The following is a 15,376-nucleotide window of genomic DNA, read 5'->3' on the forward strand; positions in this document are numbered from 1 at the left end:
AACAAGTGTCGGATAGGCAGTCAGTGACAGAGTACCTCACGTTCCTGCTGCTAAAAAGGCGAGTACACCGTTCGTTTGTTGTATATTTTTACAAGCTTCCTGCAGGAGCGACTTATTTACTTACAGATACCTATGTAGTTACTAGATTATTTTTGTAATTTCTTGTGTGTTCATGTCCTTACGAGGCACAAGCTTTTATTTTAATAACAGTGTAGTGTACTGTACCGAACCAGTGTTGCTATCGACCCTCGTTTCGTACAGACTTTTGTTTGTTTTGGTTAGTATAGCACCATGTCGGATAGACAATCAGTGACAGAGCACCTCACATTCCTGCTGCTAAAAAGGCAAGTACACCATTCATTTGTTGTGTATTTTTATGTGTATTTTTACGAGCTACAAACGGGAGCGACTGCAGTAACAGATAGGAACTGCGATTGCTGTGCACAAATGCGAGCTGAGTTGGCGACCCTTCGCTCACAGATCCAGGCTGTGTTGGCTTCTGCCACACAGCTTGAGGCTGCTGCCAAGGGGCATCACTGTTGGGGGTGACACACGGGGATGCGAGAGACGTCGAGCACATCCCACGTGTCCCCCGTTTGGTCCACTGCTGTGGCTGCCCCGGGTACTGCCTGCACTGAGGTTGACCCCTCACCCGTGGTCAAGTGGGAGAATTTTCCAAAGTCTGGCAGGCAGCGAAAAACTTTCCGAGGGGCCGATCGTACGGCATCCCCAGTTTGTTTGACAAACAGGTTTCGGGCGTTATCTGTGGCTGACGATGTCTCTGAGCCAGATGCAGTCATCACCCTGTTCCAGAGGAAGCTTCTCGGCCCGCAAAGTCTGGGCATTCACAGAGGGTGGGTTTGCTGGTAGTTGGGAGCTCCAACGTTAGATGCATAATGGGGCCCCTTAGGAACAGGGCTGCCAAGGAGGGGAAGGAAGCCAGTGTGCACTCCGTGTGCATACTGGGGAGAGTCATTCTGGATGTGGAGAGGCTGCTTCTGGATGCCATGAAGAGTACAGGGTGCAGCCAATTGCAGGTGGTGGCTCATGTCAGTACCAACGATGTATGTCGTTTTGGATCAGAGGAGATTCTCTCTGGTTTTGGGCGGCTAGTGGAAATTGTAAAGACTGCCAGTCTTGTTTGCGAGATTAAGGCGGAGCTCACCATCTGCAGCATCGTCAATAGAACCGACTGTGGTCCTTCGGTGTAGAGCCGAGTGGAGGGTTTGAATCAGAGGCTCAGGCGATTTTGTGACATTGTAGGCTGCAGATTCCTTGACTTGTACCATTAGGTGGTGGGTTTCCGGGTTCCGATTAATAGGTCAGGAGTCCACTACACACAGGAAGGAGCTACACAGGTAGTGGGGGCTGTGTGGAAGGGACTGGGCATTTTTTTTTGGGTTAGAAGGCATCAGGGAGCCACAGAAAGGGTGTCCGTCTGAAAGGGGGCAGTGAAACACAGTAAGTTAGTTGTAGAAATGATCGGTATTGTTGTTGTAAATTGTCGTAGCTGTGTTGCGAAAGAACCAGAGCTCCAAGCCCCAATAGAAAGCACTGGAGCTCAAATAGTTATAGGTAAAGAAAGCTGGCTAAAGCAGAAAATAAGCTCAACATAAATTTTTTCTAACGATCTAACAGTGTTCAGAAAGGATAGATTAAATACAATTGGTTGTGGAGTATTTATTGCTGTCAGAAGTAGTTTGCCTTGTAGTGAAATTGAAGTAGAGAGTTCCTGCAAAATACTATGGGTAGAGGTTATACTTGACACATCGGACTAAACTATTAATTGGGTCATTTTACCAACCCCCAACTCAGAAGATATAGTTGCTGAACAGTTCAAAGTAAACTTGAGTCTCATTTCAAATAGGTACCTCACTCATACAACTGTAGTCAGTGGTGACTTTAATCTACCCTAGATATGCTGGAAAAATTATACATTTAAAGCCGGCGGCAGGCATAAAACATCATCTGAAATTGTACTAAATGCTTTCTCAGAAAATTATTTTAAACAATTAGTTCATTAGCCCACTCGAAGCATAAATGGTTGTGAAAGCATACTTGACCTCTTAGCAACAAATAATCCTGGCAAATAGTGAGTACCTTGACGAATATAGGGATTAGCAACCACAAGGCAGTAGCTGCTAGGCCAAATACCATAACTCCTACAACCATTAAAAAGAAATGCAAAGTACATGTATTTAAAGAAGCTGATAAAAATGCCCTTAACACCTTTTTAAGAGACAGTCTGCACTCCTTCCAATCTGATCATGTAAGCGTAGAAAAGTTGGGGAATGATTTCAGAAGGATAGTATCAACAGCAATTGAGAGATATATACCACACAAATTAATAAGTGATGTTACTGAACCCCCACAGTACACAAAACGGGTCAGATCGCTGTTGCAGAAGCAGCATAAAAAGGCATGCCAAATTTAAAAGAACGCAAAATCCCCAAGATTGGCAAAGTTTTGCAGAAGTTCGAAATATAGTGTGTACATCAATGCAAGATGCTTTCAATAATTTCCACAACAAAACTCTGTCTCGAAATCTGGCAGAAAACCCAAAGAGAGTCTGGTCATTCATAAAGCACACCAGTGGCAAGACGCAATCAATACCTTCATTGTACGATAACGGTTTTCCGAAACTCCTTGACCAAAGAAGAGGAAGTAAATATTCCTGAATTCCAATCAGGAACAACTGCCAAGATGAGAAACATAGAAACAGATATCCTCAGTATCGCAAAGCAGCTTAAATCACTTAATAAAACAAGACTTCCAGTCCAGATTGTATACCAGTTAGGTTCCTCTCTGAGTATGCTGACACAGTAGCTCCCCATATTTAGCAATTATATACAACTGCTCACTCACAGAAAGATACGCACCTAAAGACTGGAAAAATGCTCAAGTCACACCAATAACCAAAAAGGGCAGTATGAGTAATCCGTTGAATTAAAGGCCCATATGACAACGTCGATTTGCATTAGGGTTTTGGAACATATACTGTATTCAAATATTATGAAGTACCTTGAAGAAAACGATTTATTGACGCGTAGTCAGCACGGATTCGGAAAGTATCATTCTTGGGAAACACAACTAACTTTTTATACTCATGAAGTAATGAGTGCTGTCAACAGGGCATGTGACATTGATTCCATATTTTTAGATTTCCAGAAGGCTTTCGACACCATTCTTCACAAGCGTCTTCTAACCAAACTGTGTGCCTACAGAATATTGCCTCAGTTGTGTGACTGGATTTGTGATTTCCTGTCAGAAAGATCACAGTTCGTAGTAACAGATGGAAATTCATCGATTAAAACAGAAATAATATCTGGTATTCCCCAAGGAAGTGTTACAGGCCCTCTATTGTTCCTGCTCTCAACACAGGAGACAATCTCAGTAGCCGTCTTAGAGTGTTTGCAGATGATGCTGTCATTTACTGTCTTGTAAAGTTATCAGATGACCAAAACAAATTGCAAAATGATTTAGATAAGATATCTGTATGGTGCAAAAAATGGCAATTGACCCTGAATAAAGAAAAGTGTGAAGTTATTCACATGAGTACTAAAAGAAATGCGCTAAATTTCGATTACGCAATAAGTCACACAAATCTGAAGGCTGTAAATTCAAGTAAATACAATTACAAATACCCTAAATTGGAATGATCACATGGTTAATGTTGTGGGTAGAGCCAACCAAAGACTGCAATTCATTGGCAGAACACTGAGAAGGTGCAGCTGGTCTACTAACGAGACTGCTTACACCATGCTTGTCCACCCTCTTCTGGAATATTGCTGTGCAGTGTGGAATCCTCATGAGATGGGGGTGATGGATGACACTGTAAAAGTACAAAGAAGGGCAGCTGGTTTTGTATTATCATGAAGTAGGGGAGATAGTGCCACAGACATGATACGTAAATTGGACTGGCAATCATTAAAACAAAGGCATTTTTCCTTGTGATGGGATCTCATGAAATTTCAATCACCAGTTTTCTCCTCCGATTGCGAAAAAATTCTGTTGGCACCCACCTACATAGGGAGAAATGATCATCATGATAAAATACGAGAAATCAGGGCTCGCACAGAAAAATTTAAGTGCCCGTTTTCCCCGCGCACCATTGGAGAGCTAAAGAATAAAAGCTGATCTGGTTTTGATGGGTTTTTAAACTGAGTAGTAAAGATTTGTTCCCATACAATAAGCCCAGTCGTATCTGAAATATGTAATGCACCACTAACTGAACGCATTTTTTCGTAGAGGCTAAAATAGGCCTATGCCATAGTCATACCCCTATTTTTGAAAGACGATAGGAGAGATGTCAGTAACTAACAACCAGTTTCACAGCTGAAATTTTCCAAAATTTTTGAGACGGTGATACATTGTAGAACAGAGTCTCACCTGAGCTACACCAATATCCTCAGCAAATCACAAATTGAATTTCAGAAGAGATGCTCTACTGAAATGCCATTCACAGGTTCCATCACCAAATTTTACAAGCGCTAAGTAACAAAAAGTGCCAGTTGGTATTTTCTGCGAACTATCTAAGGCATTTTGCCATGTGAATCATAGTATCTCCTATAAATCATTTGACCAGAAGAATGGAGGAAGATGTATGCATGTGAGGAAATAATAAATTGGACAGAAACTTCAAAATCCTTAGGGATCCATATTGATGAGAATTGAAACTGGGAAAAAACCACATTTTAGAACTTCTAAAACAACTTAGTTCAGCACTTAGAATCATCGCAAATCTTAGGGAGAGAGATATCAGTAAGCTGTCATTTTTGCATATTTTCATTCAATAATGTCATATGGAATAATGTTCTGGGGTAACTAACCTTTAAGAAAGAAAGTCTTCATTGCTCAAAAACAAACTGTAAAAATAATAGATGGTGCTCATCCGTGATCACTTGTAAACATCTGTTTAAAGAGTTGGGCATTCTGGCTACTGCTTCAAACTATATTTATTGCCTCATGAAATTTGTTGTAAGTAATCCACTACAGTTCAAAAGGAACAATGATGCACATAATTACAATATCAGAAGGAAAAATGATGTTCATTACTCCACACCGAGGCTGTCTTTAGCACAAAAAGCGGTGCACAATACTGCAACAAAAAGTTTTGATCACTTACCCAGGGATATCAAATGTCTGACAAACAGTTTAAAAACATTTAAAAATTACAACAACCTGCGTTACATGACAGATTAATAATAGAAAACAACAGAAGTTGTAAGCAAAAAAGAAAGAGAACTGTAACTGCAAAATGATCGTTCCAAAGAAGCAGTCCACTCCTTATAAGTGTCAAACATCCATCTTTATTTCTGCTTGATATCCAAAGCCAGAAGCTGCTCAACTCACTTCACACACATCACTTCAGCCCTGCTCTAGAAGTATCAAGAAGCCAAACAGATTGCCGGCCCTGGCAGTTAACAATTTTTCTCCCAGTGTCAAAGACAGAGACGCCTGTCGAATGTGTGAGAATTTCATTTTAACTGATGTAGCATGAAGATTTTATTTGTATAAAAAACTTGGTAGTGTTTACAGAGGGAGCATTATGATGATGATTGGTTTGTGGGGTGCTCAACTGTGTGGTTATCAGCACCCATACAAATTCCCAATCTTTGCTCAGTTCAATCTCGCTACTTTCATGAATGATGATGAAATGATGAGGGCAACACAAACACCCAGCCATCTCGAGGGAGGTCAAAATCCTTGACCCCGCCAAAAATCGAACCCGGGATCCCATGCTCGGGAAGCGAGAATGCGATCGCAAGCTGGGGCATAGAGGGAGCAGTCTAACAAGTGACCCGATAACAATGAGAAGAGTATACTTTGCTTCTACAACAGCAATTACTTTGTATAATATTACATACTGTTGGTCAACATGTAAGCAAATAATATCTTATGCAAAGGCAAGTTGTGGAAAACATGATAAAATTGTCACTAAACACATGTATGATAACAGTTTCAGAACTGGAAACATTGCGTATTCCATGCACATACAATCAAGAGAGTGCGTTTCACGTGAAATTTAGAGTTCTTAAAATGTTACTTTAACACTTTTCTGAGCAATTTTGAAGTGTGAATACAACATTTGTACTGTTAAAAATTAAAGCTCTACCACAATAAATCTCAAAATCTGCAGACCTGATCTTATACAAAAAAATAAGCCAGTTCAATCATTTGGTGATTTGGCTCCTTTGAGTCAGCAGAGCCCTGCAGATTTTTCCATTTCTGCCAATCTTGAGCTTCCCATTGCCAGTTCATTCCAGCTGTCTTTCTCAAGTCTCTGTCCAATCTGTCCAGTGGTCTTTCCCCTGGTCTTTTTGGGTTAGTTGGGCTCCAATCTAGTACTTGTTTTGACTACCTGCCATATTTTCTTCGAGTGATATAGGCAGCCTACTGCCATTTCAAGGTATTCACTCTTTCTATTATGTCACTGACCTGATACTGACTGCTTTCTTTTTACCTATCTTTGTGTAGCTCAACAATTACCTTTCCATTACCCTTTTGGCTACTATTAGTTTTCTAACAATCAACTCACTCACTGTGCACAAATAAAAACAGTTGTTTTCACAATACCAATTTCCTCATTTAGTTGTACAATACACATAATGCTTTCACACATCATATCTAGCTCTGTTTTCATTGCGAGATGAATCGTCTATGTAAATGAAGTACAATGCTTTGGCACCAATATCCTGGAAGCTCTCCTTGCCTGACTCCCATAAATAAAGTCTGTTTCATATATACATACATCAGTTTTCTTTTTTTTTTCCATCCTCAGTAAATGTGTGGGATGGTACTGTCGATATTGTGGTTCATAAGTAACTAGCTAACATATTTTAACCTGTTTACAGTGCAACATATTGAGTAACTTTCTTCCATCTTTAAGCACAAATTTGTAGCCTAATCTGGCACATTGTACACAGTAAAGGCTTTAACGAATTCGACATTTCCAATGGTCCAATCAGCTGAACTGTAATCTGTATTCTGCTTACCGTTTGACACACAGATGTACACTTTCCCAAGAAAAAGCATATGCCTAGAAGATTAATAAGAACTGACAATGGTGTGTGTCACTACAAGGTGTCAGTTTATTGTTAGTCATCCCTCGTCTGGTAAAAATTCACATTAGACCCCCCCCCCCCCCCCCTCCCCTCGATGCATTTTTCAATATGGTGAGGATGTAAACATTAACCAGTAAATTCACTACCACAATGTTTATTTGGCTTTCACATTTGTTGGCTTTGCCAACTAACAATCAAACTACCACCTTTCAACCAAACCTAGACCTCAAACTGGGCTACAAATTAGTGTCACCACATCCGCGATTTCAGGGGTCCTCACGACAGGTCTATCCCTCTCATCAAGAGCACTGAGTGAGCTGCCCTTATTTTTTAAGGTTGTCCAACCTATCCATCATTCCTCTCCAAGTTAGGACCTAATAGTTCTGAAAGCTTGGATAATTGTGTGTACTTTTGTGGCTATTGACAGTACTGATGATGCTTAAAAATTCATCTTCTGAAGAGGAGTACTGACCAAAAATTCTTTCACACAAGGGATACTTTTCCTATAATGAAGCAGATAAAACTGTCCTGGGGCATTTCACACAGAACACTTTTTCTGTAAACAGTCTTCATTTAGTTTTGATACGCTTCGGTGCAATTTTTAATGCTACTATTCTTTACCCGTATGAAGTAGAGAAAAATGTAGCTACTCTCTCTCTCTCTCACTGCAAGTTGGGTCTTATTCTGGCTATTGTTATGATACAGATACAGCTTTTTTTAACTCATAGTTGTGAGCTACCAGTTATACATGAGGCACATTGTGATGGTTTAAGACTCGCTTCAGGGTCATTCCACATCAAATCACCCAATAAAAAATAAATTTTACACCCACCTCCTTAGATTTTCATGAAATTTGGCTCAAATGGTTCTAATACTATCCTGACAACACCTGCAAATTTTTTTTGCTGTATCTCTTATAGTTTTTTTTTATAAATTTTTTAAGTTTTTATGTTTTGCGTTTTCCGAACCTTCCGAAATGGTAAATTTAATTTGTATTCAAAACTTTAAAATTGCTTATCTTAAAAACTCTTCTATATAACATCATGAATTTTTGCAGCAAGTTTATTTATTATACATATTTGAAGATAAAAATGATACTATTAAAATATATTAATATTTTCCATGAAAAAAATATATATATGTAATTTTTTCTTTTCTTTTTTTAACGGATGTTTTGTTTTATAAGAATTGCAATATCTAGAGTCTCAGACCTGATAGAATGCTCAAATTTGTTTTAATTTACTCTTAAACATATAGGCTACTTGATAAAACAAAAATAATGATGGCTTTTTAACATGTTTATTAATTATAGTAGATTTCATTAGAATTATGTACAAAGATAGTGTACTTATGACACTTACGTATAACCCAACTGATTGCTTGAAACATTGAATTTTTTGAGTAATTTTGTCTTTTTAATAAACATTAATGCTGATTCAACTTGTTTTTCCACTTCATCCAAGAGCTTTCAGTTCTTTTGATACAGTCTTTATTGAAGTAATACATTCTTCCAGTGCCGCTTGATTGAGGTGCGTCTACTACACAGACTATGTGCTCCAAAGGCACTATGCAAGAGTCTTCTCTTTCAGGCCAATAAAATGATGCAGCTGGTCCTGGAGGATGTAGAAATAGAATTTCTGCATCTTCTTCATCATTGAATATTGTTTTTACCAGTCCAAAGTATCAGTTACCATCATAATTTACAGCCACATAGCTATTTATGGATGGTTCAACACAAACCCAATCAGAAGATGAATGGAAAGAAAAGAGTAAGGAGGGTTTTACACTATCTGCAGTCCTTCTAATTTCAAGGTTTTTTGTTGGAAGTGGTTTGAAGTTATGAAAACTTGTTGTTCCAGGAATGGTTCGGGTTGCTGAAAAACGGTTTTCTAGTTTTAACCGTAGCAAATCAGCTTCTTTTTTGTCAATAAAGTGAAAATGAACACACATCGATTACTGTCATTATTTGTTCTTTGTCTGAAAGCTGTAGACTAGCTTTCCTTAAAATTCTTTTAATAGTTCCTCCTAGGCCATCACAAATTGACTTCCCATGACTTGTTGCAAAAAAAGTGTGTTGGGCCTTCAAATTAAAGTCTCTCAAGTGTTCAGTCAAATTTTTAAAACAAAAACTGTTTCTATTTTTGTACTGCCCAGCACAACCATCTGTAAAGTAGTGAACTGAGTCAATGTCAGTATGATGTGATGACAGCCACTTTGTAGTTTCTTTTTGTACAAAGTTAACAAAAGCAGTATCACGTTCTTGGTCATCACTAATAAAACATTGGTTGGAAACAAAAACATTGTTTTCCTCATTTCTTAGAAAAACTCCAACTGGGTGTAGAGTACAACCACCTCTATTCCAGTGGTAACTTTGGATCTCATTTTGTATAACAAAGGAATAATTTTCACTGAAACCCATCACAATAATTGCTGTTTTGGGTGGTGGGTCTTCTTTCAATCTTTTAAAGGCTGCTGATTGGGATTTTGCTATAAACGAGTGCGGGGTGAGCTTTTCCAATGACCTAACCAATAAAGAAATGTAGTCTTCAACACTGATAGACTGTTTGATCATTTCTGCCCTGTCTGTGTTAACCCACTGACTGATTACAATTTCTTCTTCTAAATCATAATCTTCACTTAGTTTTTCAGATAAGTACTCAGTTAGTGCAGTATTTGCAGTACAGCTGTCGCAATGATGTAGCATGCAGTTTTGGTTTTCCGTGTTGCACACAAGCATCTTAATTAGGTCTTTATAAGATTCTTCAATTTTCACAGCATCCAGTAATAGTTTAACATTCTGGTGGATATTGCATACACATACAGTGTGTGTGCCTGCAGCACCAGCAAGGATACACCATTTAGGTCTCAAGAAACAAAATTTTGAAAATCATACTTCTACCTCGGGATTCTCCCATTAGAAAGAATAATAGAGTTCTCTCAAGTTACACAAAATGAGTCTTTTTTGCATGTACACATTTTTTTGAACACTTACTTTGTCCTTTGTTCCAGGTAGCACTCTGGAACTTCCATCCTTTTCGTAAAAATCTGTTACAAGTCTTACTGTATTTTCAGAAAGAGTTTTACCTTTTTTTGGACCAGGAGTTTCCAAAATACCCTTTTCAGATTTTAGCTTTCTAGCTTGTCGCACCATGTACTTACTTACATTAAATTCTTTCATCACTTTATTTTGACTCAGAGAATCTGGAGACAAGGTCAGAATCTGGAGTTTTCTAGACCTCCCAACAGATGAAATTTTCTCTTTCATAAGAGAAATCATTACATCAAAATCCTTTGCTTTCTCAACCACACTTGTATCTTCTTCGACATCATCAGAACTTGGTGCATCATATTTTAACACTTTTGAAACCGCCTTTTTTGCAGTCTTTTCAATACTGCTAACCTTCCTTTTAAAATAAGACCCTTTACTTTGTTCTGACAAGCCATGAAGCTCTATCGGTGTTAAACCTAAATTATCAAGAGCAATGTTTGTTTGTACGAGGGATTCATTTCTGGATTCCTGTGATTCTAATTCAACCATGACTTCATCTGTTTCACTTTCACTGACTTCAACTCTTAATTTTTCCTCACAAAAGTTACGGCATGTTGAGCAAAACTTTTGTCCAGGTTTTATGCTAATATTTTTTGTCAGTAATTGTTTAGAAAGATCCAAGCCTACACTTCTCAATGATTTTTTGATGGGCTTTTTGTGTTTTTTTAGTGGGTCTACACATGTTGTTTGATACTTTTCAAAAACGTTTAAAAAGTAGTAGCTGTGGTATGAACATATATTCTTAAATTCACACAGATTAATTCCAGATCGTAAGTGGATCAAATCTTTTTCTTCCTCGCTCAATTCAGATACCGGCTGTAACTTTTTTGAAGGTGTGTAGGTTGTTTGGAAACAGTCAGATTTTTTAAATAACCCTACGCTACAGGTTTGAATATCTGACATACTGATTTCACATTTGGTCTGATTACTGTTCTGGTTACTTTTATAGGATATTGGAAAAGAATCTCTGTAAACTAAGTAACAGTACTTAGTGAAAGTTCGAATAAACTTAATAAAATACTATCCAAGCACTATTTAACACTGTAATAATTTTTTACTTCAAAACACAGGAGTAACAAAACAAAATCCAAGCGTACATTGTTACTTGAAGAAGACAAAAACTTATTTTCGGTGTCTAAGTCACTTGGTACTTTTTATTTTTAAAATATAATTAATATTATTTTAAAAATTAGATATCTATTAAACAGGTTAAAAAGCCAACATAATTTTTCTTTTATCTAATAGCCTATACAATTAAGAGTATTTTAAAACAAATTTGAGATTTCTATCAGGTCTGAGACTCTAGATATTGCAGTTTTTGTAAAACTGAACATCCGTTAGCTTAAAAAAAAAAAAAACCTTGTAAATTTTTATTCATTTGAAAGGTTTTAATATAGCCTATCTTTATGGTAATTTTTTTTAACATTTAGATATAATACACAAACTTATTCCAAAATTTCATACTGATATCTTGAGTATTCTTTAATATACAAATTTTTTTAGTTGTGAGGACACGTTTAAGTTAAGATTTCCGACTGCTGAAACAACGCCAAATCTAAAAACTTTAAAAATTTATAAAAAAAACTATCAGAGAAAGAGCAAAAAATTTTTACAAGTGCTTTCAGGATGATAAAAGAAGTAATTGTACCAAGTTTCATCAAAATCTGACACGGTTGGTGTAAAGGCCTGGGTGACTCGACATGGAATGACCCTTCATGACTGTAATTCCACTGTTGCTTTACAAATAACAAACCTTTATTTTCAATCTTGGACAACTGTTTTATGTATGTTTGTAAATACTGTCCATGTAATTTCACATATTACGTACATCTCTCAACAACAGAAACTGAAAATGATGCAAGTCACGCATTTGTACTTGCCTGACAATTACAGGGCTTTATTTGTACTAGTGGCAGAGCCGCTGCTGCTACTAGTTCCAGCGTTCGTAATTTTGACTACCATTGTTATACACAAACCAGGCTCTTTTGACCATAATACATTCAATTTATTTAGAATAGAAGAAATATAGGGGCATTGTAAGAATGACTATAGCACACTATGCATCTACAGTGAATGTAAAGTACATGGAACTAACACGTAAATACATCATGACCGGTCACTGATTAATTTACAGGTCTTCCACCACATGTAGCTGATTGCTTTCACTATTTCACTGTAATGCAATCTGTGACAGAACAGTGGTCTTACACGTATAAAAATATGAAAAAAAATCAGTAGGTAAAAACTGAATGAATCCTTTGGTACGGAAAAAGTTTAATCAAACATATCCACACTGGGATTACGAAAAACACCACGAAGAGCTCAATTTTCTTAAAGTCTGTACCAACATAATTACCTGTAGTTTTATTTATGTAAGCTCTGCCAGTATTGTTGTCTGGCTCTTGTAAGTAGATACACACCGGACATTTCACGGAAATACAAGCATGCCCATCCTCAAAAGTAAGATTATGATTCCTGAGGGTCTTCTTAATATCTGTAACCGTAACGGCGCGCGTTTCTTCGACGTTAACAGCATTATAATGACGTGCGTTGCCACAGTTCTCAACTCTTGGATTCGTAATAGGCCTTATTTTTGGAGAATAGAAGTGAAGATTCATATAACAACACATTGGACGTCCACTGCCGGTAATTCTTACAGACCTCCCCTTTCTTATGAACATTTCCCGACATTCTGGAACAATTTTCTTTAATAACAGCCTATACTTCGTACTGCGAAACATTACCCAGGTAATGTTTACATTACCTACACCACTATCGCGCCACATGGGAATGTAAACAAACCATCGATTTTATTGCATCATATCACAGATGACCCCCCCATGAACCATGGACCTTGCCGATGGTGGGGAGGCTTGCGTGCCTCAGCGATACAGATAGCCGTACCGTAGGTGCAACCACAACGGAGGGGTATCTGTTGAGAGGCCAGACAAACGTGTGGTTCCTGAAGAGGGGCAGCAGCCTTTTCAGTAGTTGCAAGGGCAACAGTCTGGATGATTGACTGATCTGGCCTTGTAACAATAACCAAAACGGCCTTGCTGTGCTGGTACTGCGAACGGCTGAAAGCAAGGGGAAACTACAGCCGTAATTTTTCCCGAGGGCATGCAGCTTTACTGTATGATTACATGATGATGGCGTCCTCTTGGGTAAAATATTCCGGAGGTAAAATAGTCCCCCATTCGGATCTCCGGGCGGGGACTACTCAAGAGGATGTCGTTATCAGGAGAAAGAAAACTGGCGTTCTACGGATCGGAGCGTGGAATGTCAGATCCCTTAATCGGGCAGGTAGGTTAGAAAATTTAAAAAGGGAAATGGATAGGTTGAAGTTAGATATAGTGGGAATTAGTGAAGTTCGGTGGCAGGAGGAACAAGACTTCTGGTCAGGTGACTACAGGGTTATAAACACAAAATCAAATAGGGGTAATGCAGGAGTAGGTTTAATAATGAATAGGAAAATAGGAATGCGGGTAAGCTACTACAAACAGCATAGTGAACGCATTATTGTGGCCAAGATAGATACGAAGCCCACACCTACTACAGTAGTACAAGTTTATATGCCAACTAGCTCTGCAGATGACGAAGAAATTGAAGAAATGTATGATGAAATAAAAGAAATTATTCAGATTGTGAAGGGAGACGAAAATTTATTAGTCATGGGTGACTGGAATTCGAGTGTAGGAAAAGGGAGAGAAGGAAACATAGTAGGTGAATATGGATTGGGGGACAGAAATGAAAGAGGAAGCCGCCTGGTAGAATTTTGCACAGAGCACAACATAATCATAACTAACACTTGGTTTAAGAATCATGAAAGAAGGTTGTATACATGGAAGAACCCTGGAGATACTAAAAGGTATCAGATAGATTATATAATGGTAAGACAGAGATTTAGGAACCAGGTTTTAAATTGTAAGACATTTCCAGGGGCAGATGTGGACTCTGACCACAATCTATTGGTTATGACCTGTAGATTAAAACTGAAGAAACTGCAAAAAGGTGGGAATTTAAGGAGATGGGACCTGGATAAACTGAAAGAACCAGAGGTTGTACAGAGATTCAGGGAGAGCATAAGGGAGCAATTGACAGGAATAGGGGAAATAAATACAGTAGAAGAAGAATGGGTAGCTTTGAGGGATGAAGTAGTGAAGGCAGCAGAGGATCAAGTAGGTAAAAAGACGAGGGCTAGTAGAAATCCCTGGGTAACAGAAGAAATATTGAATTTAATTGATGAAAGGAGAAAATATAAAAATGCGGTAAGTGAAACAGGCAAAAAGGAATACAAACGTCTCAAAAACGAGATCGACAGGAAGTGCAAAATGGCTAAACAGGGATGGCTAGAGGACAAATGTAAGGATGTAGAGGCCTATCTCACTAGGGGTAAGATAGATACCGCCTACAGGAAAATTAAAGAGACCTTTGGAGATAAGAGAACGACTTGTATGAATATCAAGAGCTCAGATGGAAACCCAGTTCTAAGCAAAGAAGGGAAAGCAGAAAGGTGGAAGGAGTATATAGAGGGTCTATACAAGGGCGATGTACTTGAGGACAATATTATGGAAATGGAAGAGGATGTAGATGAAGATGAAATGGGAGATACGATACTGCGTGAAGAGTTTGACAGAGCACTGAAAGACCTGAGTCGAAACAAGGCCCCCGGAGTAGACAATATTCCATTGGAACTACTGACGGCCGTGGGAGAGCCAGTCCTGACAAAACTCTACCATCTGGTGAGCAAGATGTATGAAACAGGCGAAATACCCTCAGACTTCAAGAAGAATATAATAATTCCAATCCCAAAGAAAGCAGGTGTTGACAGATGTGAAAATTACCGAACAATCAGTTTAATAAGCCACAGCTGCAAAATACTAACACGAATTCTTTACAGACGAATGGAAAAACTAGTAGAAGCCAACCTCGGGGAAGATCAGTTTGGATTCCGTAGAAACACTGGAACACGTGAGGCAATACTGACCTTACGACTTATCTTAGAAGAAAGATTAAGGAAAGGCAAACCTACGTTTCTAGCATTTGTAGACTTAGAGAAAGCTTTTGACAATGTTGACTGGAATACTCTCTTTCAAATTCTGAAGGTGGCAGGGGTAAAATACAGGGAGCGAAAGGCTATTTACAATTTGTACAGAAACCAGATGGCAGTTATAAGAGTCGAGGGACATGAAAGGGAAGCAGTGGTTGGGAAGGGAGTAAGACAGGGTTGTAGCCTCTCCCCGATGTTGTTCAATCTGTATAT

General features: G+C 38.4%; 1 protein-coding gene across 1 annotated transcript in view; it reads right to left on the bottom strand.

Moving 5' to 3' along the window:
• LOC124612659 (mitochondrial DNA helicase) overlaps window positions 1-12,928 on the bottom strand; it is a 61,932-nt gene extending 49,004 nt beyond the window's left edge. Inside the window, exon 1 of the mRNA XM_047140980.1 lies at window positions 12,470-12,928. Coding sequence (XP_046996936.1) covers window positions 12,470-12,899 — 430 coding nt within the window. The 5' untranslated portion in view covers window positions 12,900-12,928. The remainder of the gene's footprint in view (window positions 1-12,469) is intronic.
• Window positions 12,929-15,376: the final 2,448 nt, after the last annotated feature.

The sequence above is a fragment of the Schistocerca americana genome, chromosome 4, assembly GCF_021461395.2.
Source record: "Schistocerca americana isolate TAMUIC-IGC-003095 chromosome 4, iqSchAmer2.1, whole genome shotgun sequence".
In the NCBI taxonomy this organism is placed as follows: Eukaryota; Metazoa; Arthropoda; class Insecta; order Orthoptera; family Acrididae; genus Schistocerca; species Schistocerca americana.